Consider the following 22,692-nt stretch of genomic DNA (forward strand, 5'->3'; position numbering starts at 1 on the left):
TTCTTTATTTGCCAGTATTGTTAATTTTCTTTTCTTCATTGCTTCCTTCCCACATTTGTGTGGGATTGCTAAGATTTGTTACGTTCTGTTTCATACTTGGCTGAGATTGTAAGGCCAGATACTTCTCCTGTTGCCACGCACTGGTTCTGTCAAACATCTTGCCCAAAGTTACTGAGATTTGAACCTGAGACACTCAAGGTTGGGAATCGATTGGCTTGACTATTGTGCCAGTGCTTCCTCCCTTCCGTTAAAAAGAAAAAGAATTGTAATAATTCTTAATTATTATTTGTAATTATCAATATTTTTCATTATTATTATTATTATTATTATTATTATTATTATTATTATTATTATTATTATTATTATTATTATTATTAACATCCCTTCAACTAATATCCATCTCAAAAGAAACTTAGGCCAGAATTTTGCCCAGAAATTTTCTTTAACATATCATTCCATTGCATTGTATCACACTTAAATGCCAGCTTCAGTCCCTCCATTAATTTTATGTTCTTCCTAATGCTATGAAACCTTATCCGAGTGTCAAAAACAAAGTAGGTTACTTAGTCCACAGTTTATAATGAAAAAAAAAAAGTAACTGTTTGCTGTTGCTCTTAGGCTTATCAGGTAGCTTTCCTTTGAAGAATGTGGAATATAGACACATTTTTATATAATCTAGTAAGCAGTTCAATTAATTCTTTAGGTTGGTGCTTTCACTCGCCAGAAAGACATAATATCTTTTGATATCTTTTGAATTTATGGCATATGAAAGAGACAAACTGCACCACGAACCTACTATGCTGTCTACTAATCTTCAACCAGATCATCACTAAGAACAAACTTTCTCGCACATGGATAACTAGCAGAACAGTTCCAATTTGGAAAGGTAAAGGAGGTGTGACTGCTTGACTTACCGCCCTAGTAGGCTCCTCTGCTGTACACTGAAGATATTCGAGCGAGTGTTGGATAGTAGGCTCAGAAACATTATCAACATAACTCCAAACCAGTGTGGATTCGTTAAGGGCAGCAACACCATTCATGCCATCCATACCACCCACCTTCTATGGTGTCCGACTCGTTGGCTGAATGGTCAGCGTACTGGCCTTCGGTTCAGAGGGTCCCGGGTTCAATTCCCGGCCGGGTCGGGGATTTTAACCTTCATTGGTTAATTCCAATGGCCCGGGGACTGGATGTTTGTGCTGTCCCCAACATCCCTGCAACTCACACACCACACATAACACTATCCTCCACCACAATAACACGCAGTTACCTACAAATGGCAGATGCCGCCCACCCTCACCGGAGGGTCTGCCTTACAAGGGCTGCACTCGGCTAGAAATAGCCACACGAAATTATTATACCTTCTATGGTCATCTCACGGGAAGTCGTATGGATGCGGGGTAAACATGGCTACTCTGCATACGCCAGTCTGAAGGCCTGACAAAAAACATCTGTTTCATCTGCGGAGATTCTTGTGAACTGAGCTGCTGTTCTGAAGTGGTAGTGCAATTATGCTTTAGTTACACATTTGCTGTAATTATTGCATAATGAACAGTTTAATGAAGAACGTGCATCGGATTTAGAGAGCTTGCCCTGTCTGTCTCGACCAATGTTTGTAGCTTAGTGTAATATCTGTTGCTTGTGTTGCGCCTACAAGCTGCCGCAACATCTCATCAGACACAGATAATATTGATGGCAAAACACAGAGAGAAGCAGAAGAGTGTACACATGGCATTTCTAGACCTGGAAAAAGCATTCGACAAAGTCCCACAGGACTTGCTCTTCACTGTCTTGGAGTTCCAGAAGTCTTATGTAAACTGAGTACATCTTTTATATCACAGTATCACTAGTGTGATCTTGAGTCCAGCTGGAATCTCTCTGCCTTTTGATATCACTGAGGGTTTACATCAGGGCTCTGCTCTTTCACCACTATTATTCATCCTCTGCATGGATACTTCAATGCCTGACGTACAGAAACCGCACCCAGGACACTTCTCTTCGCAGATGTGGTAGTACTTGCCCAAGATACACACTTTGAACTCCAACACAAAGTGCAAATTTGGACGAATAGACTAGCTGAGAATGGATAGCACTTCAACGTCCAAAAGACTGAACACCTAGAATGTGGTCCTAAACCAGTGGTACCATCAGAATTAAACATCACGACCTGCTGAAGACCATGCATTTCAAATACGTAAGTATCCATTGTCACCTCACTGTGATGCCAGTTCTGATACCCGGGCGAAGGTAAATGCAGCTTGGCTCAAAGAATAAGTTACAGAGTCCTCTGAGATAAAAAGAAATGTGCATCAGCATCTAAAACAAAATTGGTATCACTGTCGTACGCTCATCAGCCATTTATGGGCAGAATGTCACCCAATGACAAAAGAAACATAAGCAAGCTCTTCATATCGTGGAGATGATGCTTTGATGGACTCTTGGACTAACTCATTGGTGACCACATGAGAAATGCTGATGTACAACAAAGATTTGGTGTTGCTCCAATTGTGGAAAAGGAAAGGGACCTTCATCTCTGCTGGTACGTTCACATAGGAGAAACAGGACTACTCAGTTTTAAAAACAGTTCTCATATTAGACCCAGGTGGCATACAACTACGTGGAAGACCATTAAAGTGGCGGACTGATAACACCCAAGCCGACATTCAAGATGTTGGCTAAAACCTGAGGATATCAGCAACAGACCAAAATGGAGGAGATATAGCAAAACAGTATACCCCCTGCTTTGGAGTAAACACTAGGAAAGAGAGAAAGAGACAAACTGCAGGAAAAGCTTTCATTTGCCTCATAGTGTGGATTATTTATTCTCCAGACATATCATGATAAAGAAATATAGGAAAAGTTTAGACTGAATATAATAGACCAAGCTGTGAGATGTGCTATACTTGGCAGTGGGGCTATACGATTCATGTTGATAGGAAGAGGTTTCCAAGAGATAATGGACTTACTGTATATAATGGTTTGAGAATCAAAACAGTCCTACTATCAGGCTCAAACCACGCAACATTATTCATTTGTCAGTATGTGTTAGCAGAGCATTATAGAGAGAGAGTGTGTGCGTTTCACAGTGGAACAGGTAGGAGACCTTGCAGATAGGTTTGGTCTTTTTCGTTCCTTCTTTCTTTCTTTCTTTCTTTCTTTCTTTCTTTCTTTCTTTCTTTCTTTCTTTCTTTGTGCAGAAAAACATCAATGATATTTGTCTGAAGCTGCTCAGCCTCTGAGATATTCTTTAACAAATATTCTTAACAGAAAGATTCTTAACAGAAATGTAAAACAATGTTGAAATAAAAAAAAGACTGTATAATAAAACATTTCAAAAACATGCCTGTCATACATTATTTCTGATTCGAGGAGCATGGATAATTGTGTCATCCTGTAAGTTAATAATGATGATGTGCTGACCTCTTTCATTTGCAATTCCCCTGTGTGTTTCACCCAAGCAATCATGCTTTTCCTTGTCATGTTATTAAGTTCACCATTATCATATCATTGTCCCTTCCGTCACAATCCATGTGTCTACTCCATAGTTGCGGACAGAGACCACACACCATCTCATCTTCTTTTTTTTTTTTGTGTGCAAATTAAGGTTTAAATTGCACAGAATAGAAACATTTGAACTTTCATGTTATTGCTGTATGCTCTGAATATCTTGGGACTACCATGTCTCCAATGAAACTGCCATACATAGGATGAATAAGAAAAAAACTTTAAAATCTGTTAAAAAGCAGAGAGGTTGCATTGACTGAGAGATGCTTGGAGATGTCGGGGAGAGTGTTACTACGAGTGAACCATTGGATCTATTACAGAACTATTTAAAATAGTTTTACTTGAGTCCGCCTTGTTGATACACGTTATAATGAAAGAAAACTATTTATTTTACCATACATGTTTCAGGAAGTCATCCATTCCCTTCATCAGTGGTCAGTTTGAAGAGTAAAACAATATTGTTTTAACAATTTAAATAAGTATTGTGCCCTAATTCACCATATCAATGAATAAAGAAAACTAATGAAATATTATGAAAAATGATCAATACATAAAATTTTGTTGAACTGAATGAGAATACTAATATAAATTTAAGATCTTTAAGTTTTTCTTCTTTTTGTTCCTTAAATGATCATATGCTAGTTTATACAGTGGTTTATCTTCTGCACTTCTCTCATTTAAACTTGATTCAAAATTATTTTTTTTGTGCAAGATAAATTTCTAAACTTTCCAGAACAGTCATTCCCTTTTTAGCCGAATGTATTAATTCCATGTCATTTGAAATGTCTGTAAATTTATGGTTCTTTTCAGCCATACGTTCTCCCATTGCCGAATATCTTTTTATGTTTGACTGCATTAACATGTTCTTTGTACCTTATAGCCAAACTTCTTCCAGACTGTCCTATGTATCGTTGTTTACATGTTTGGCATGTTAATTTGTAAATTCCTGATTTATTAAATATACATTTATTCTCTATCTTATCTGAATTGAAAATTATCTTATTAGTATTATTATCCATTTTGTATGCGACATTGATGTTCTTTTTCCTGAAAATTTTAGCCATTTGATAAGAGTGCTTTTGAAAAGTTAGAACTGCAGATTTCTTTTCCTCCTTTCGTTCTTTAATTAAAGTTGTTTTGGGTTCATTTTTCATTTTATTTATCATTCTATTAATAAATTTTCTGGAATATCCATTGCTACAAGCAATTTGGTGGATTATATTTATCTCTCTATTATAATTCTTCCTAGACACACGCTTTGATCAGTCAACCACCTTCTGAGGTTCCGCATTTGAACTGGGAAACGTACCTCGTTTACAGCTTAAGGACTTTATTTGTACATTCCCACCTCATCAGGCTCGTTACTCACAAAACAATACTATCAAACAGGACACTATTCAACTACTTGTAATCATGTTTCTTATGATTGAACCTCACTTATTGTTGGAGTGAAAAAAGTATTTTGCAGATGGTGCCCATTTCATCACCATTTTTGTTATTAATATGTTACTCAAGTTACAAAGTACCAGTATTTCAGATATGGTACTATATCCCAACCTATAGCCTTTAATATATCCCCAGAAATCTTATCAATCCCAGCTGCCTTTCTAGCTTTCAACTTTTGTATCTTTTTATAAATGTCTTTATTACCATAGGTAAATTTCAGTATTTCGTCAGTATTAGCTGCCTTCTCTATCAGGACATTGTCTTTATATCCAATTACCTTTACATATTGCTGACTGAAAACTTCTGCCTTCTGGAAGTCCTTGCATATACTGTACCGGTTACGACCTGTACATAAGTATTTTTTGAGCATAAGTTACGTTTATTTACCACACGTAATGTTCCGAGCGCGGATGGTTTGTCTACCAACAGCGAGGACCAGCTAGCGAAGTGTATGACGACTGTGAGCTGTGACGTAGCTACAGGGGCTAGCTAGGCCGCCCGCTCGTCTCAACACGTGTTGCCAGCCTTGACTGGTATTTTCTGGATTCCACGTCACTTGTTCTAGTGAGTTCGATGGAGAAAATTTGGAAATTTCTATAATAATTGTGCTAGCGAGTCGAGCGATATGTCATCTTGTTTGGGATCACCTAAATGTCCCAATGCTCGAGTTTCAAGCAAATCCATCGAGGGATTCGGGAGATATTCAATCAAACCGTATTATGACGTAGACATCCCGGATTGAATAAAAAGGGGACCTACTGTAGCCTATTCACACAGTCTCAGCTGAGTAGTCAGCGAGGACACTCTTGCTGCTACTATCATCGTGGAACTCTGTCATTATACAAGTGTGGGAAGACGATTCTTCCAAGTTTTATAAAGGGGACTCATAAGACTTCGAGTGTGGTAGAAATTTTTCTAAGTCTTCGTAATTGAACTTGGAATATTTACAAGTGTTCATTGAATGGACTTGTATTATCTACGTGTCATCGAAGTTGGAATTTTTCTAAGTGTTAACTGAATGTACTTGTATTATTTACGCGTCTTCGAAGCTGGAATTTTTCTAAGTGTTCACTGAACGGACTTGTATTATTTACACGTAAACGAGATTGGAACCTTTCTAAGTGTTCGTAAAATGGACTTGTGTTTTTTACGTGGAATATTTGCAACTGTTGAGGAACTCATTCTTCTAATAGACAGTGATTGATTAACATTGCTAGTGATGAACTTTAACTTTCCAACGGCTTTGAACAGAGTTAGGATTTCACTTGCATTTACTCAAAGACTTGTACATTTGCCAGTGTTGGTTTAAAAGACTTATAAATTTCGTCAGTGAATTTATTTATGTGAATGGACTTGTGTTTTCATCAGTGGTCACTCAAAGACTTTATGAATTTCACCAGTGATTAACTTTAAATATATTCAGACTTCCAAGTGAATGGACTTGTGTTTTTTCGTTCGAGTTTAGGCAAAGACTTGCACCTTCGCCAGTAATGAACTTTGAGTTTAACTATAATTTCACAAGAAGGGACTTGTGTTTTTTCATTGCCAAAAGTCATACAGGGAAGGGGATCTTCCTAGTGATAAACTCTAAAATTATTAATACCACTCATATCATTTTAGGAGTGTTGGAAGTCTTGATGTACAATTATCAAGATCTCTGCTTATAAGTTGATCATCCAAGGTGTTCATGGACTCAGTGCTACTAGTGACCTTGGGAACATCAATCCTCTCAGTCTCATTGGGCTGAGGTAGTACATGACTATCTACAACATCGCCTGGATCATCGGGGTTCAACCCGGGCCTCAGAGTTCGAGACATCTCTACTCGCCATCAATCCAGACGGTCCAGCTGCCTCTGTCTGGAGTATCTGGAGTCCCTGGAACCCCTGGAGTCTTCTGGAACGTGCTTCAACCAGCTTGGCTTGGTAAGCTGGAGAACCCAAGCCATACTATTGGAATACGAGGAAGACAGTCCATTTCTACTTAGAGGTGATGTGCAAACTCATGACTTATTTGAATAAACTCTTATATAATCAGAGTCAAAGTTTTTCTGGAGATAGGACCCTACCTCCTGTACCGAGCCCTAGCTACGATTAACCCAGTTTTTTTGCCCTGAGATCTCTATTTCATGCCCCTATCAAATTTAATCTGAGAGTCGGGCTCTTTTACTGGTACAATACACTCCTCTTGTTCATTAATGATCCCTGGAATATCCTTCACCGCATTCGTCATTTTCCGTTGTTTTCTTCCCGTTTTTTGTCATCCGCACACTGGGACAGCTACAGTGCTACTGTCAGCTGATTACCTGCGTCAAACCTAGATGTGGTTATCGATTCATCTACTCTACACTCTTCATGGACATTCTCGGCATTTATAGTGCCATGTGACATGATTTCCTTGTACCTCCCCTCTCCAAATGGCCTATATAAGTAGCACTCTTCGCCTACTACTTGGAGGCATTCATCGGCTGTTGGAGGGGGGGGAACATCTTTGTGCTATACTGCTGTAAAAGTTTTCACCTCAATATGGGATTATAATTCAACCATGAGGTATTGTAAACTTCTCATTTGTAAACTACCCATGACTATTGTTTTTGAGTAGTTACACTCGATCACAATCGATAAGAGAGAAGTGGATCTCTAATTCCTATTAATGTGTACGTTGTTGGAATTTATGTGAAGATGAACATTATTTTGTCAATACGCTCGAAAACCTTTCGTACTTCTGTGCTTTAAATCATTTTCTACCTTTGAAGATATCTTATACACAACTTCTGGACTGGTAACTTCATTTTATGGGGGTTAAAAGCATCGCTACTGGATCGAGTGTTTTCTAGAACTTGCCATTTGCCATCACGCACTATTCTCTATTCAAGTTAAGTCTTATCCTCTGCCTGGACTTTAGTAATTTAAAATGTTCTTTGGTTCACCCTCCTATTCAAGTGTTCTCCTATTTCCCTAATGTTTGTTATTACTCGTACAGTTGGTTGGGAAACATCTGTGTTGTTTCATGTACCTGTTTGTTTATTTTATTTGGATAAATCCAAGTCATATTTATGTAACCGACATGTGTAAAATCTATTGTGAAATGTGTTCTGCTTGTTGCATATTTTCTTGCTGTGCTATTTTTAACTTGTGGCTTGTTTGAATATATCTGTTTTGTTCATCCGAAGTTGACAATTGGCTATTGACCTTGTATTATCCTAATTACTCGTATTTATTACTATTTATATCTTTTTCCCCTTTGTTCCATCCATGGTTTACCTCTCGTTGCCCAGCACTTGAATAGCTTCCACGATTCCTTTCTATCTTTTGTGAATGAATGAATAAATAATAATAATAATAATAATAATAATAATAATAATAATAATAATAATAATAATAATAATAATAATCATCATCATCATCATTGTATAACCTTTAACCCGTAACACTTCCTGGAACCTGTTTCTGCTTTGAAGTATCTATACATATTGTTCCATTGCTCCCTAAAATTTATGTGGCTGTCAATTATGTTAGCCATCATGTTATCCTTAGCTGATTTTTTTGCTGAATTCAATTTCCTAGTGAGCACAGTCTATCTCTGCTTACTCGCGCAACCATTCCTTAACTCTTATTTCTTTCTAATCTGTACTTCCTTCTCAGTCTCTTTACTTCCCTGTTATAATGGGTCCTTACTATTCCTTACCATTTTTAAAGGTACATATCTGTTTTCACACTCCTCAACAATTGCTTTAAACCCATCCCATAGGCTGTTTACATTTCTATTTACCATTTTCCATTGATCATACTTGCTTTTTTTTTTCCATTCCCCTTTCATCAGCCATAATTTCACAAGAAGGGACTTGTGTTTTTTTCATTGCCAAAAGTCATACAGGGAAGGGGATCTTCCTAGTGATAAACTCTAAAATTATTAATACCACTCATATCATTTTAGGAGTGTTGGAAGTCTTGATGTACAATTATCAAGATCTCTGCTTATAAGTTGATCATCCAAGGTGTTCATGGACTCAGTGCTACTAGTGACCTTGGGAACATCAATCCTCTCAGTCTCAACAATTGCTTTAAACCCAAGCACTGTAGTTCCGTGAGAATATTTTCGCATCCATAATATCACTTCTCAGCCATGATTCAGTTTCTATTACAATATCTTGTATATATATCATATTACTTAATTCTATTCCTTTCTTTACAATACTTCTTACGGATAGGACAAATGGTTACTTTCCAGCACCATGTTCGCATGTATACGTTACATTGTAGTATTAGGTTGGAGTATTAAGATATACAGTAAAATAGTCCTACTTGTACAGCATTCCTTTCAAACATTTATTTTTAACTCTGACAAAGACAGTTTCATGATCACTTACACCGTATATCACTTCACTTTCATTATAAAGCTCATATGGTTTTATCAGCACCATTTCCAGAATTTTTCCCTCTAGTTGATTCCATCACTTTCTGGTTCAGCTGCCCTTCCCAGTTACCATTTGGCAGGTTCAGATCACCCGATACAATAATGTTCCTTTCTGTGATGTTCCCTGCATAGCTGATTATCTTATCAAATAATTCTGCATCAGCACCAGCCTTGCAGGGTCTGTGCACTCCAAAAACATCGAGTGCCTATTGTCTTTAGAGATGAGTCTTACACCTAGAATTTTATGTTCTTTATCCTTAACTTTTTCATAGCTTACAAATTCTTCTTTCACCAGTATAAATACTCCCCTTCCTATCATTCCTAACCCGTCTCAGTGATAAACACTGTAGTTCCGTGAGAATATTTTCGCATCCATAATATCACTTCTCAGCCATGATTCAGTTTCTATTACAATATCTTGTATATATATCATATTACTTAATTCTATTCCTTTCTTTACAATACTTCTTATGGATAGGACAAATGGTTACTTTCCAGCACCATGTTCGCATGTATACGTTACATTGTAGTATTAGGTTGGAGTATTAAGATATACAGTAAAACCTTGTTAATTCAAAGTCGTTGAGACGCAAAAATCGGACTTCAAATTACGTTATTTTGAATTAACCGCCAACTCGTAATTCAAAAATGCCCGTCCTTGCTGCATCACAAAATATTGCATCCAATTAACCTGCCACAGTGCCATGCCATGGAAAAAACTATTTCTGAATTGTATCCAACAGGGTGCATTTACATTATTCATAAAATGCACTTGGATAAATCATTGACAAACATAACCTCAAGCAACAAAGAAAAAATCACACGATTCGCAGACTGGAATAAATTATGCTGGCTCCCATGTGCAAATGCTTAATTTCTTTGGATTACCATACTGTTTGCATTTTTTAGATGCCTTGTACTTGCATGGAAAGTGCCCGACGCCCTTAAAACATCGTGGCTTATCAAACTTTCCTATGATGCGGGGAGGAAGTCTCTTGCTTCCGTGTGCATTGCAACACAGTCATTTTACTCGAACATAGCGAATATGAAGAACACTGTAGACACACCGAAGTGAGTGAAAGTACGGATAGCTACTCCAGCACATTCCGAAAGATGCATTCTGTCTGATGCAAATAAATTTTGAATTTAAATTACTCTGTAAAATAGTTTTTTTTTTTTAATGTAAAGACAGTTTTGAATTAAAAGTCTGAATTTTGGTAATGGGACCAACAGTGTTCTTCGAATTAAGAATTATCCGTATTTCAAATTAAACAATTTAAATAACATGCAAAACCATACCTCATGTTTCCGGGAACAAGAGCTTCTTCGACTTAGATGGAATTATGAATTAACCTATTTTGAATTATCGAGGTTCTACTGTAAAAGTAACGTAATGCAAGTTGCAGGTCAACTTTTGGGAGGAACATTCCTTATACCTGTTGCCTCTTGTATCCGCTAACCGCACCTTAGTAAGTACAGGGTGCCAGGAAATGTTCTCCGCAGCACCTACGTGCTGCTGCACGAGGTGGCATCAGCAGTTAAGTTGGCAGCTCCACTGCTGCTGCTTGTATCAAAACAAACAAACAAACAGTAAACTTTGTACTCATCGTATCAATTCATAACAGATGCTGGAAGTTTTGTCCTTGTGTTCAAAGACAGACTTCAACACGTCTACACATATTGTCAAAGACTTTCACTGAAGTGTCTTGCGTAATGGACTGCACATAATTAATGATATTCACTTTAAGTTCATCAATCCTTTTTCGTCTGTTTAAACCGTAGGCCTGCATGTTCCCAGTATGTTGTGAACTGAGCCAGTCACACGAAATTTACTTATCAAATCCTGAATGGTATCCCTGTTTGGACACTTCGAATTAGGAAACCACGCTTGAAATTTTAGTTTTACATTTTCTGTAAACCGATCGCCTTCGCGAAAAGTGTATTCCACCAAAAAAGCTCTCTCTTCAGTAGTAAACATTACCGCTTGTATCCTGTTATGCTACTGAAATAATATATCTGAATGCTCGCTTAATGCAATACACACTGACGATTTCGACAGCCCACAGCTGTAGTGGCCTTCCCTGTACTGCTATCCTGTTAACCTTGGCTTCCCGGTGAGCGAGGGTGACAGATATGACACCGTGCTGCCAACTAAACTGCTAATGTTCCCTCACACAACAGCAGGTAGGCACTGCAGAGAACACTTCTTGGCACCCTGTACTTACTAAGGTGCGGTTAGCGGATACAAGAGGCAACAGGTATAAGGAATGTTCCTCCCAAAAGTTGACCTCCAACTTGTATTATAGCAATACTATATCTTCATCTTGCTTTCATCTCTCCCACCATCCCTTTTGCCAGCTCATGACTCACATTCGTAACTATTGCTAGAAAATGTTTGCAATGACCCGTTTACATTCCGAGAACCAATACTTTGAAACCTTCATTTATTAAAACTGTTGTGACTGCTAGTTAGCTATGTGTATTCCTAGATGTCCACGAATCTGTAGTTAAACAGACACTGGGACCAGAAATTATAAAATATGTTGATGAACAAGATTAGTGTCGTATACACTTCAGATATTGAGCATGGTTAGGAATTTTAGGTGCGCACCTTTTCTCTTAGGGCGAATTAAAGCTCTTCTGAAAGGTACCACAGAGTGAGATTTTCTCTTTAGTTGAGAAAGGGGGCATTTTCCTAGCACCTTTTTTCCCTTTTATGGTACTACTATCCCTTTTTTCTCAGTGGTGGTCGTAATCCCCATTTATTCTTATACTGTAGCTTTTCAGTAATCTTCTAGACTGCATTTTGTCATTTGTAAAGAGATATGACTTGTGAGTTTCATTCCATTTTACTTCCAGTAAATGCAGGAATGAAAGCACACCTGTAAATCCTCTTTCTCTCACTTTACCAAAAGAAATAGCTTGCTACAATGGAAATGCGTATTTCATTGCATGAACCCCTGCAACAATGGAAAATAATATTATGTATATGCAAATCCTCTTTCTCTCACTTCCATCTTCTTAATATCACCGAATCAGTAGTCTGTTGATCCTGAGTGCAAAACGAGTGTATTACTTGATTTTAGTACTTTATTTTATTACTAGATTTTCCATGCTGAAGGTGTCCAGAGCCTGATTATTTTCTCAGTCTCAGAAATTCAACCAAGATTCTACACAAACAGATGGAACTGTAATATGGTGTAGTATTTGTGAATCAGAAATTTCGTTAGATGAAAAGCACCAATGAGACCGCATTAAACATTTCCAGTTCTAAGCATCAAAGGAACAAGACTCTTCAAACAAATAATTGAAAAATACACAAAGATGTCAGTGCTTGATGGGAGTACTGTAAGAAAAAACTACATGGATCCTGTTTACCAAGAAACCACACAAAGAATCAAGGAGAAAGTGACTGCTTGTGATGTGGGAATCATGTTGGATGAAACTACAGATTCAGTGGAACAGTACGTTTTGAACATTTTAGTTTTTCCCCTATCACGGGAGAAAGTTAAGCCAATATTGTTTAAAATGTATGAACTGGAGAAAGCCAATCTCAGTACAGTAATGCAATCAATCATGGACTTCTAACAAAAGCTGTGGGCAAGTGGTATCGCATTTGAAAAATTTCTTCTGGACCAGGCTGCATACATGGTTTCAGCAATTAACCAATTGAAACCCTTGTTCCCTAAGTTAAAGCATGTGACATGCCTAGTCCATGCCCTTTACAATGTTTGTGAACCCATTAGAAATGAATACGACATCGCAAAAGAATTCATGTCTGCCCTGAAGAAGCTCCGAGTCGTGTTGTTGCCTACAAGAAAATCACTGGCCTGCCCGTTCCAAATTCCCTACTCATTACTCGCTGGGATCATGGATTCAGTGTGCAGCTATGTTGTGTGAGAGTTTTGACAAGATTAAGGAGTTTCTGCTTTCATTGGATTCAGACAATGCAGGTGCAATTTCCAAGGCCCAACAACTTCTGCTACTGGAAAAAAATACATAATTTGCAGACAGAACTATTTTGTGCTCATGGTTACAAGTACCTGATTTACAGCTATTAAACAATCAGAAGAACAAGGTCTTGAAGAAAACAGTGGGATATTTTTCCTTCAGTGAGGGACCAGTTAGAGGACTTTGCCAAAGACAAACTTGAGTCTAGTCTTCAGAAGAATCTGGATGTTGAGGAAGTTGCCACATGTGTAGAGTTGTCATTCTGAGTGAATATGAAGTTTGCCCCACTGGATTCTGTGGGTGTTGAAAGAATCTTTAGCATCTACAAAGACGTTCTATCTTCTAATTGAAACAGACTTTTTTTTTAAATGTAGAGATGCTCAATGTCTTGAAATACATCATCTTTCTAAATTTTCCTATTTCTGATGAGTGATGATTTAATGTACGTTGAAAGTCTGTTTCGATTACAATGCGGTCATGAAAATTCAATATTCATTGACATGCCCCACAACGGGCGACTTAAATGCACTCTACAGTGTGCTAGCAGCAGTGCCAGACCTGTAGCTCAGATCCTTTCAAACAGAACAAAGATGGCCTAGGCCACCATAGCTCAATTGGTAGAGCAACCGACGCGAAATCGGGAGGTTGTGGGTTCGGATCCCACTGGTGTCCGGCTGGCCATTTTAGTTCTGTACTTAACATCTCTTCAACACGTACTACATGTACGTAACACGACCTAATACGTTGAAAGTCTGTTTCGATTACAATGCGGTCGTGAAAATTCAATATTCATCAATATTCAAGGATATATCATCATGTTACGATTTGTAACTCCCATCTCTAATACTTCTACAGTTCAACACTGACATTTTTATGTCATCCTTACTTGACTTCCAGATCCCTGTATCCTTATCACCGCTCCCTAGTCCACCCTTTTTCCCTGAATGTACTTCCCTGTAACTCTTCTGAACAAACCCCCTAACTTATATGTACTATTGCAGTTCAAGTGAAGGCCATCTGAGCGTAGATCCCTATCTCCTGCCCACCCGTTAGCACTCCCAATTTCCCACGTACCCATTCCATAGTCTCATTTAAATCCCTAATCACCCTCCTACACATTACTCTCACTGATAACAATTTCTGCTTCCACAAAATATTTAGAAATGTATAAACATGTCATTCTATTTTACTGCTTTTCATTGAGGTTATGTTGTTATTTCACCTAAATACATAAAATTATCAAAGATTTTGATTTCCTGTTCATCTATTGTGATTTTATTTACGAGTGGTGGGTCAGATAACAGGATTTCTGCCTTTTGAAGGATATCCTGAGGCCAATTTTCTGTGCTGTTCCCTGAATTGTAAATTGTACAGCAAATGTAGTCTTCTTCTTCTTCATCTTGCATTCCGGCCTTCTAAGAACTACGTTACAATTTCAATTCTTCCTCCTTAGTTGTTCTTTCCTTTTCTTCCAGTATTCTTTCATTGTTTCACTGTGCTTCTTTTTCCTGTCTTCAGTCCACTTTGTGCCTGTTTTCTTTTCCTTCCTCTCTTGGAATCCTTCCATTTGTAAGACTTTCTTCCTAAAAATCTTTCTTTCCAATAATTCTTCTTCTCATATGTTGTTCCTTTCCAGGTCTTTCTTGACTTCTTTAATCCAAGTGGTGGTTGATTTCTTTTCCCAAAGGTACTTGAAAATTCGTTTAGTTAGCCTATTGTCATCCATTCTATAAATGTGTCCAAGCAAATGTAGTCTGTTATTATTATTATTATTGTATTTTATATTGTTTTGAATGATTTAAGGGATGTTTAATGATTAATTAATAAATTATATAATTTAATGCAGTATGAATTGTTGTGCTTTCTTTATATATGATTTAATTTATTATATTAAATGGAGAATCTTTTGGTGTGTGAACATTGAGGTGTTTAGTTACGTCATGCTCTGGTGACGTCATCAGCTTTCATATAACTGTAATTGTAGAACAATTTCAAATATGTTGATGATGATGATGATAAAAATGGACTACAATTACACTTATGCAAAAGCCAATGATTTCACCAGAGGATGATATAACAAAAACCTTAACATTCACATGCACCAAAAGATTCCCCAATCTTTACTATAGCAAATAAAATCATGTATCAAAAAAGCACAACAATTCTAACTCCCATCATCATCATTTCTTACTGAGCCCGATAGCTGCAGTCGCTTAAGTGGGGCCAGTATCCAGTAATCGGGAGATAGTGAGTTCGAACCCCACTGTCGGCAGCCCTGAAGATGGTTTTCCGTGGTTTCCCATTTTCACATCAGGCAAATGCTGGGGCTGTACCTTAATTAAGGCCATGGCCACTTCCTTCCCATTCCTAGGCCTTTCCTATCCCATCGTCGCCATAAGACATATCTGTGTCGGTGCGACGTAAAGCAAAAAAAAACATTTCTTCACTCCAGCTAGCCGGGTACGGTTGTGTACGAGCCTCCTCCAGTTTGTTCTATCCGTCCTCAGATGCTGCTCATATATGCGACTCCAGTTCACATCTCTAATTTCAAGGTCCTTCATTATCTGTTTTCCCCAAACATCACGAGGTCTTCCTCTTGGTCTCTTCCCAGGAACATTGTGCTCAAAGTATGTTTGAGGAGTCCTGTGAGGGTTCATTTTTTTCATGTGACCATACCATTGCAATCTCTTCACCTCTAGAGTCTCCAGCAAGCTTCTTTCCAATCCAAGCTGTTGTCGGATATCCACATTCCTTATTTTATCCATTTTTGTTTTTTTGTAGACAAGAATGGAGGAACTTTATTTCTGTTGCCTGAAGACGACTCTTTGTTGGTCCAGTAAGTGTTGCTGCTTCTAGGCCATACGTCGATATAGGTACTAGATATATTTTGTACAAGCTAATCTTGGAAGCTAACGGAAATGTTTCATCCCAAAGTATTTGACGTACAGTGTGATAGAATTTGGAAGTTTTCTGTATTCTGTTACTAATCTCTTGATGTATGGTATTGTCTGACAGAACACTACCTAAATACTGGAAGTTGTCTACATTATCAATCTCCTCATCTCCAATTCTTAGATGAACAGTTGGAGAGTTTCTACTCATCAAAAAACCAGCTGTCTTCGTTTTGCTGATTTTGAGATCTAAGGTTGTAAAAGCTTCATGCCAGAAATCTAGTCTAGTTTGTACTTCCGCTTCTGTCTCACCCCCATACCATTACATCATCAGCAAAAACCAGGGCATTAGTTGTTGGATCCTTTCTCTTAACCGCTTTTAAAACTTCATCCATTATGATTATGAAGAGAAGTGGTGAAAGCCAACTTCCTTGCTGGACTCCACTCTTCATTTCAAACCAACCTGACCTTCCATCCTGGACCTGGACACAACACTTAGATTCATCATATAATCGTTGTACTCGTGCTATGATGTCATCGGGCACTTTCTTGTGTCTCAAACATTCCCATATATGCCTGCGTGGTACATGGCCATTACTTTCTCGATGTCCAGAAAAACGGTTATAAGTGTTTTACCTTTCTCCCAATACTTCTCATAGAGCATTCTGGTGGCAAAAATGAGGTCTATATTTGATCTATGAGGTCTAAATCCATGTTGTTCCTCCTCAAGTGTAGGTTCAACATATTTTCTAATCCTGCTCTCAAGGATGGATTCGTAGATTTTCAGGCCATGTGACAGCAGAGTTATACCTCTGTAGTTGGTACATTTCTATCACCTTTTTTCAACAATGGGATGATGACTCCTTGCTTCCAGTCATTGGGTATTACATTCTCTTTCCAGATTCTATTTAGTACCCTGTACGTCCACTGTTGTCCTACCTCTCCTAGTGCTTTGATCATCTTAACACTTAATTCATCTGATCCAGTTGATGTGTTGTTTTTCAGGTTAGATATTGCTGTCTCTACTTCCAACCATGTCAGACTAGTGGTATTTGTGCTGCCAAAATCATAAGGTTCGTCGTCTAATGGAGTGACATTTTCATAACAGTTCAGCAAAGTTTCAAAGTGCCTTTGGAACTCCTGTAATATTTTGGTCTTATCCTTAGTCACCTCACCATTAGGAAGTTCTACAGATGGGATAGATTCATTTTGAGTTCTTCTATTCTTAACAATACTGTATACATTTTTTTATTTCCATCCTGCGTTATTTTGGTAGCCAGATCTTCCTTGCATTTCTGCTTTTCAGCTACAACCAACTGTTTGACCTGTAAATTTTTTCTTTCTGTAAAGTAACAGCTTCTCCTCTATTTCATGTTGATCTCCCTGCATTCTTGCTTGATATAAGGATCTTCTTGCATGGTTTCTGTCATTGATAGCCTTTTATCATCATTCCACCAGGCAGTGTCTTTAGGTTTTCTTATTTCACTCTGTCGTCCACATACTTTTTCTGCTGTACCAACCACAACCTTATTTAGAGTATCCCATTCTTCATCTACCAATTTAAGTCCTTCTCTCGGCAACAACCTGCGCACACCTTCCCTGAATTCTTCCATTACACTTGGCTCGGTTAGTCGCCAAGTTTTTATTTTTGGAACTCTTTTGTTACAGACTTTGGGAGGGCTTTGCTCTGCAATAACTGCAACCAACAGTCTACAATATGGTCTCCACCAAGGTCTTCACTTGGAATGACCTTAACATCACTGACATTTTTCCATACATTTTGATCTATCAGAATATAATCTATTACCAAGTGTTACTCACTATCAGGTTGTTTCTCATCCATAGATCTAGCATATATTCTCCCTCTTCATTTCTGTTTCCCATTCCATGAGGGCCCAGTATGGATTCATATCCTGTTCGTTGTGAGCCAACTTGTGAATTAAAATCACCCATTACAATTAGATTGTCATACTCAGTGTGTTCTTCCAAGTTATTAAGGGAGTTGGCCTTTTCCTCTTTTGAGCATCCTACCTGTGTAGCATAGGCTTGGATCACATTGTACTTTTTCCCTCCTAAGTTCACAGATAACTTAATTATCCTTTCACTAACAAACACAACTTCACTACAAGCATCTATGTCTTTATGTATTAAAAATCCTACTCCATTCTTAGGCTCTACTTCAATTTCAGACCAGTAGAGACTATAGTCCAATCTGATATTGATTTTCCCAGTTTTCTTCCACTTTGTTTCACTCAGGCCCATGATCAGAAGTTTCCTCCTTTCCATGAGGTTGACCAGCTCTTCAGTTTTGTTTGTTATTGTCAGGAGATTTAATGTTCCCACTCTGATACTTTGTCTTTGTTTGGTTTGGGTAGCTGGTGTAACATCAGGCTGTAAACTGTCATTCGCACCAAGCTGATGTCGTCTTCGTGAATTCCTACATCCGAGGCTCGTATTATTCTTGAAAGTAACTTCTTCAGTAATCCCTCTGTTGACCTGCTGAGCCTAACAGAGACGGAAATTTTCTTTCAGGGTTTTCTCCCTTAGCCTTTGGTGTCCAGTCACCTCAACCTACAAGGCAGCAGGTTGTACTTATATTAATCCCTGAATACAGGGCTGCCTCTTCCACCGTCTCCACCGTACCGAAGTCCACCTTCTCCGTTGTAGAAGTCGTTGAGGTCTTTACTCGTAACCCTGAGCTGGGACCCTTACCAGATGTTACACACCGGGTCAGTGTGCTGTGGGACTCACATAGGCAGGGGTGCCACTCCCTGGGTAGGACTGCCTCTGAAAATTAAATTATATAATTAATTCATTAATGCTCATTAAACATACCCTAAGTCATTCGAAAGAACATAAAAGTTGATGATGGCAGACTATATTACAATTTGGCAAATGCCAATGACATCACCGGAACGTGACATGATGAAACGTTACTGGTAAACAAACCAGCTGGCCCAATGCCAGTGACAGTGCAGTGCACCATATCACACTCCTAATAATAATAATAATAATAATAATAATAATAATAATAATAATAATAATAATAATAATAATAATAATAATGTTATTTGTTCTACGTCTCGCTAACTACTTTTACGGTCTTTGGAGACGCTGAGGTGCCGGAATTTAGTCCCGCAGGAGTTCTTTTACGTGCCAGTAAATCTACCGACACGAGGCTGTCGTATTTGAGCACCTTCAAATACTACCGGACTGAGCCAGGATCGAATCTGCCATGTTGGAGTTAGAAGGCCAGCGCCTTAATCGTCTGAGATACTGAGCCCGGCAATCGCACTCCTAGTTGGACCTTTGAGGAGAAAAGAAACATATGAGGAGTACTTCATGAATATAAGTTATAACTAGAGCCTGGATTTCCATGCACTATCAAATCTCAAAATATGCATGCATTCATGCACTGTCATATGGCAAAACATGCACAATAAACTGGAAAATATGCACTTTCAAAATTCAGTTCCTTTTGAAACATTGTACAACTAATTTCTCCAAATTGTCTTGATATAAATAAGCTCACCCGTCAATCTGTCAGCACATTCTTAAGCACAGAAAATGGCCTTTCTATGTCACAAGAAGTTACACGTGCATAACTAATTAAAGACATTTGTGACAAAGTGAGGTCAAATTGTATGTCTTTGCATTTTCACCCCAATACGTCTTTTATAAGCTTGATGAACTCAAAAAATCAGGATTTGAACGGATCACTTCATTCACCTTATTTCTAGCTGCCACAGCTACTACTCCGCACGATGATTGCAGATGATGATGTCTCCAATAACTACTAAAGACTGAAGTTGCATTATGAAAGACGTGTGATGAGTGAGAGTTCTGGGTAAGAAATTCCAGGATAACAGCAGAAGAGGGTTCAGTGCAAAACCGAAGTTTGTAAGGAGCTATCTCAGTAATGCAGCGTCACAGAAGTGTTGTTTTGTTCGTCTAATATAGACAGAAAAATGAGTAGTATTTAGTAATGCTCAATTTAATTGATATTTAGAAATTTCATGATCTGTATGGAAGTGGGATTACAATAATTGAAATTATTAGGGGTCCTCCTATTCAATACAAAGACATTTATTAATGTGAATTGATCACATGACGTTCACATGAGGTACTAGTTTTTGCACTTAACTCGTGCCATCATCAGCCAACGAGTCGAATCAGGCAAATGCAAAACAACTTTAAAACACACTGTAACACCGCATAGATGAATATTAAATAAAATATGGTACATGATGATATTGCACTTTAGTATAAAATCCTTTAAAAATGATGATGTTTTACACACATGGTGGTTTGTCGATCTTATATATGTCTTTAGTTCTTTAATCTTGTTGAAGATACGCTGCGTAGTTTTAATGTCATGTGAAGTTAACACTTTGTTTGATCTGTGGTTTGGTTCCGAAAAAACCTGTCCTCACAAATTCCTCCGTTGTTTAGTTAAATTCTGCATCATCATATACATGGGTTTGTGAAACAAATTTAGTAATTGTCTTGCTATTAATTCTGTGTTTCTTCTTGAATCAATCCATGCTTGAATTGCACAGAAATCACCCTATATAGGCTGAAGTCCTTGTGAGATTTCCACAGCCCACAGTCGCAAGTTATGATCACTAACAATTTTTTTTTTTTTTTTTTTTTTTTTTTTCTCCCTAGCCTCCTGGAAGCAAGAATAAAGCTTCTCATGTACATTTATTTTTTATTTCTCAATTGATTGTCCACCTGCTTCTTCCACATGTAAAGTAGATGTTCCAATGTAACCAAGCAAAAGTGCCTTTGAATGTTTGTAAGTGACCGCTGCTACTTGCTACCTTCATTAATCCAGAACTTTACAGCTTTTTCCTTATAAGCCTTGCTGATAGTGGGTCCTCTAGGTTTCCTTTGTGGTCGAGGAATATAGCTCGAACTCGATGACTTACATGGAGACAGATTTGGTATCACTAGATTCTGGGGATTCATGTTGGAGTCTCAAACGTTGACCATCATCGCTTGTGGTCGAAGAAAGAGTGTCGGCTATCATTACTGTTTTTATTTATATCAATAGACTTTTCTATAAAATGATGAATGCCTGTTGTTTGATTACTGTCAGTTACATCAATTACAAACTGACCCTTCTTCCTCTTTTGAATTTATTTGTACTGTAGAAGAAAAACCTTTATCGCTGAAATAACTCAATGTGAACTGTAGCACATGAATAGGATTTAAGACATCTCCCTGTAAGGACACATTGCAACTATTTTCTTTTATTTAAACAACCCTCAAAATAGGTGCTCAAACGTGAGCAGGTGACAGCTGGTCAGCAGCTAGGGTTGTCCAATCCAACCAGTTGCATTCACTTATAATTTACTTTATATGTGTAGTTTGGCCCTAGATTTGTCGGTCTTCCAGTTCAAAGCAGGAGTTAATTTTTTGTGATCTTCTTTCACTATGTAGAATCAATCATTTCAGAATGAGAGGTGGGTTCCAACAGGATTAGTTTTGATACTTTGCCTGTAACCAGTATGAAAATTCAAAGTGGTGAATAATGTATGGCAAAATAGTAGCCTATAACTTAATAATGGCAATCTGTCAAAGAGGAAGGGTTTTTCTTTGAAGAATTATCTGTCTGTGGATGACTAATTAAAATTTATTTTATATTCGGATGTCAGTAAAATACCCTAATATTGTATTATCATTATACTGCTCTTCCATACCTACTTTTGCTTACAGGATTGGCAAATAGTTAATGCCCAAAGGAGAAAAAGAAGAAGAAGAAGTAAGAAGAGGAAGGGTATCAACTGTCGGGTTGAAATAATTTTAATATCTGAAATTTAGATTTTCTTAGGAATAAATGTAAAATCAAAGATTACCTCTTGTTTTGAGGGCACAGTACTAGTCGCTTTTTTATTTGTATGCTTTGTTAACTGGTGATATGCAGAGGGAACAGATGCATTCTTCCCATAATAAATGTGTGAATTAAATGATTTGAATTGAATTGTTATAAAACATTTGTAAAAACATAGATAAAATTTGGTTTTAAGTAACTTATTAATGTGGAGCAATCACAGTAATGGAACTTCCTAATATGGAGAAGTCACAATAATTACACCAAGTGGCTCATAAGTACGGGAACTACTTACTATTCTCCTTGAAGCTAATGGACCATATTTTTCACTTGCAACACATTTTTTGGTAAAATCAGTCTCTCTTGCACAGTGCTCCTGTTCATCAATTTTAAAATATTGTGGCATATATTTGCAAAATTCCATATGGTTTTTATTGCTGGGCAACTCTAGAGATTGGATGTTCCTCATGTGGTATAAAATAACATGGCTGAGTACGGTATTCATATTTTGAGGTGATAAGTGATTTTATATACAATGTTTTATATTGTTATATATATCTGTGATACATAGCATTTGTTGGATGTATAATGACTGCTTTGTAATTGTTCCTGTATATTTAAGATTATTGGGTCCATAGCTCTTGTTTTT

General features: G+C 37.6%; 1 protein-coding gene across 2 annotated transcripts in view; it reads left to right on the forward strand.

The window, feature by feature from the left end:
- The window catches only part of LOC136857929 (transmembrane protein 245), a 323,942-nt gene extending 301,763 nt beyond the window's left edge, over window positions 1–22,179 (forward strand). For both annotated transcript variants that reach the window (XR_011017582.1, XM_068225347.1), the window contains one exon: window positions 21,929–22,179. Coding sequence is in view for 1 of the 2 variants with exons in the window: in XM_068225347.1 (XP_068081448.1) it covers window positions 21,929–21,941 (13 nt within the window). In the remaining variant the exon portion in view is untranslated. The remainder of the gene's footprint in view (window positions 1–21,928) is intronic.
- Window positions 22,180–22,692: the final 513 nt, after the last annotated feature.

Source organism: Anabrus simplex, chromosome 1 (assembly GCF_040414725.1).
Source record: "Anabrus simplex isolate iqAnaSimp1 chromosome 1, ASM4041472v1, whole genome shotgun sequence".
NCBI classification, from domain to species: domain Eukaryota; kingdom Metazoa; phylum Arthropoda; class Insecta; order Orthoptera; family Tettigoniidae; genus Anabrus; species Anabrus simplex.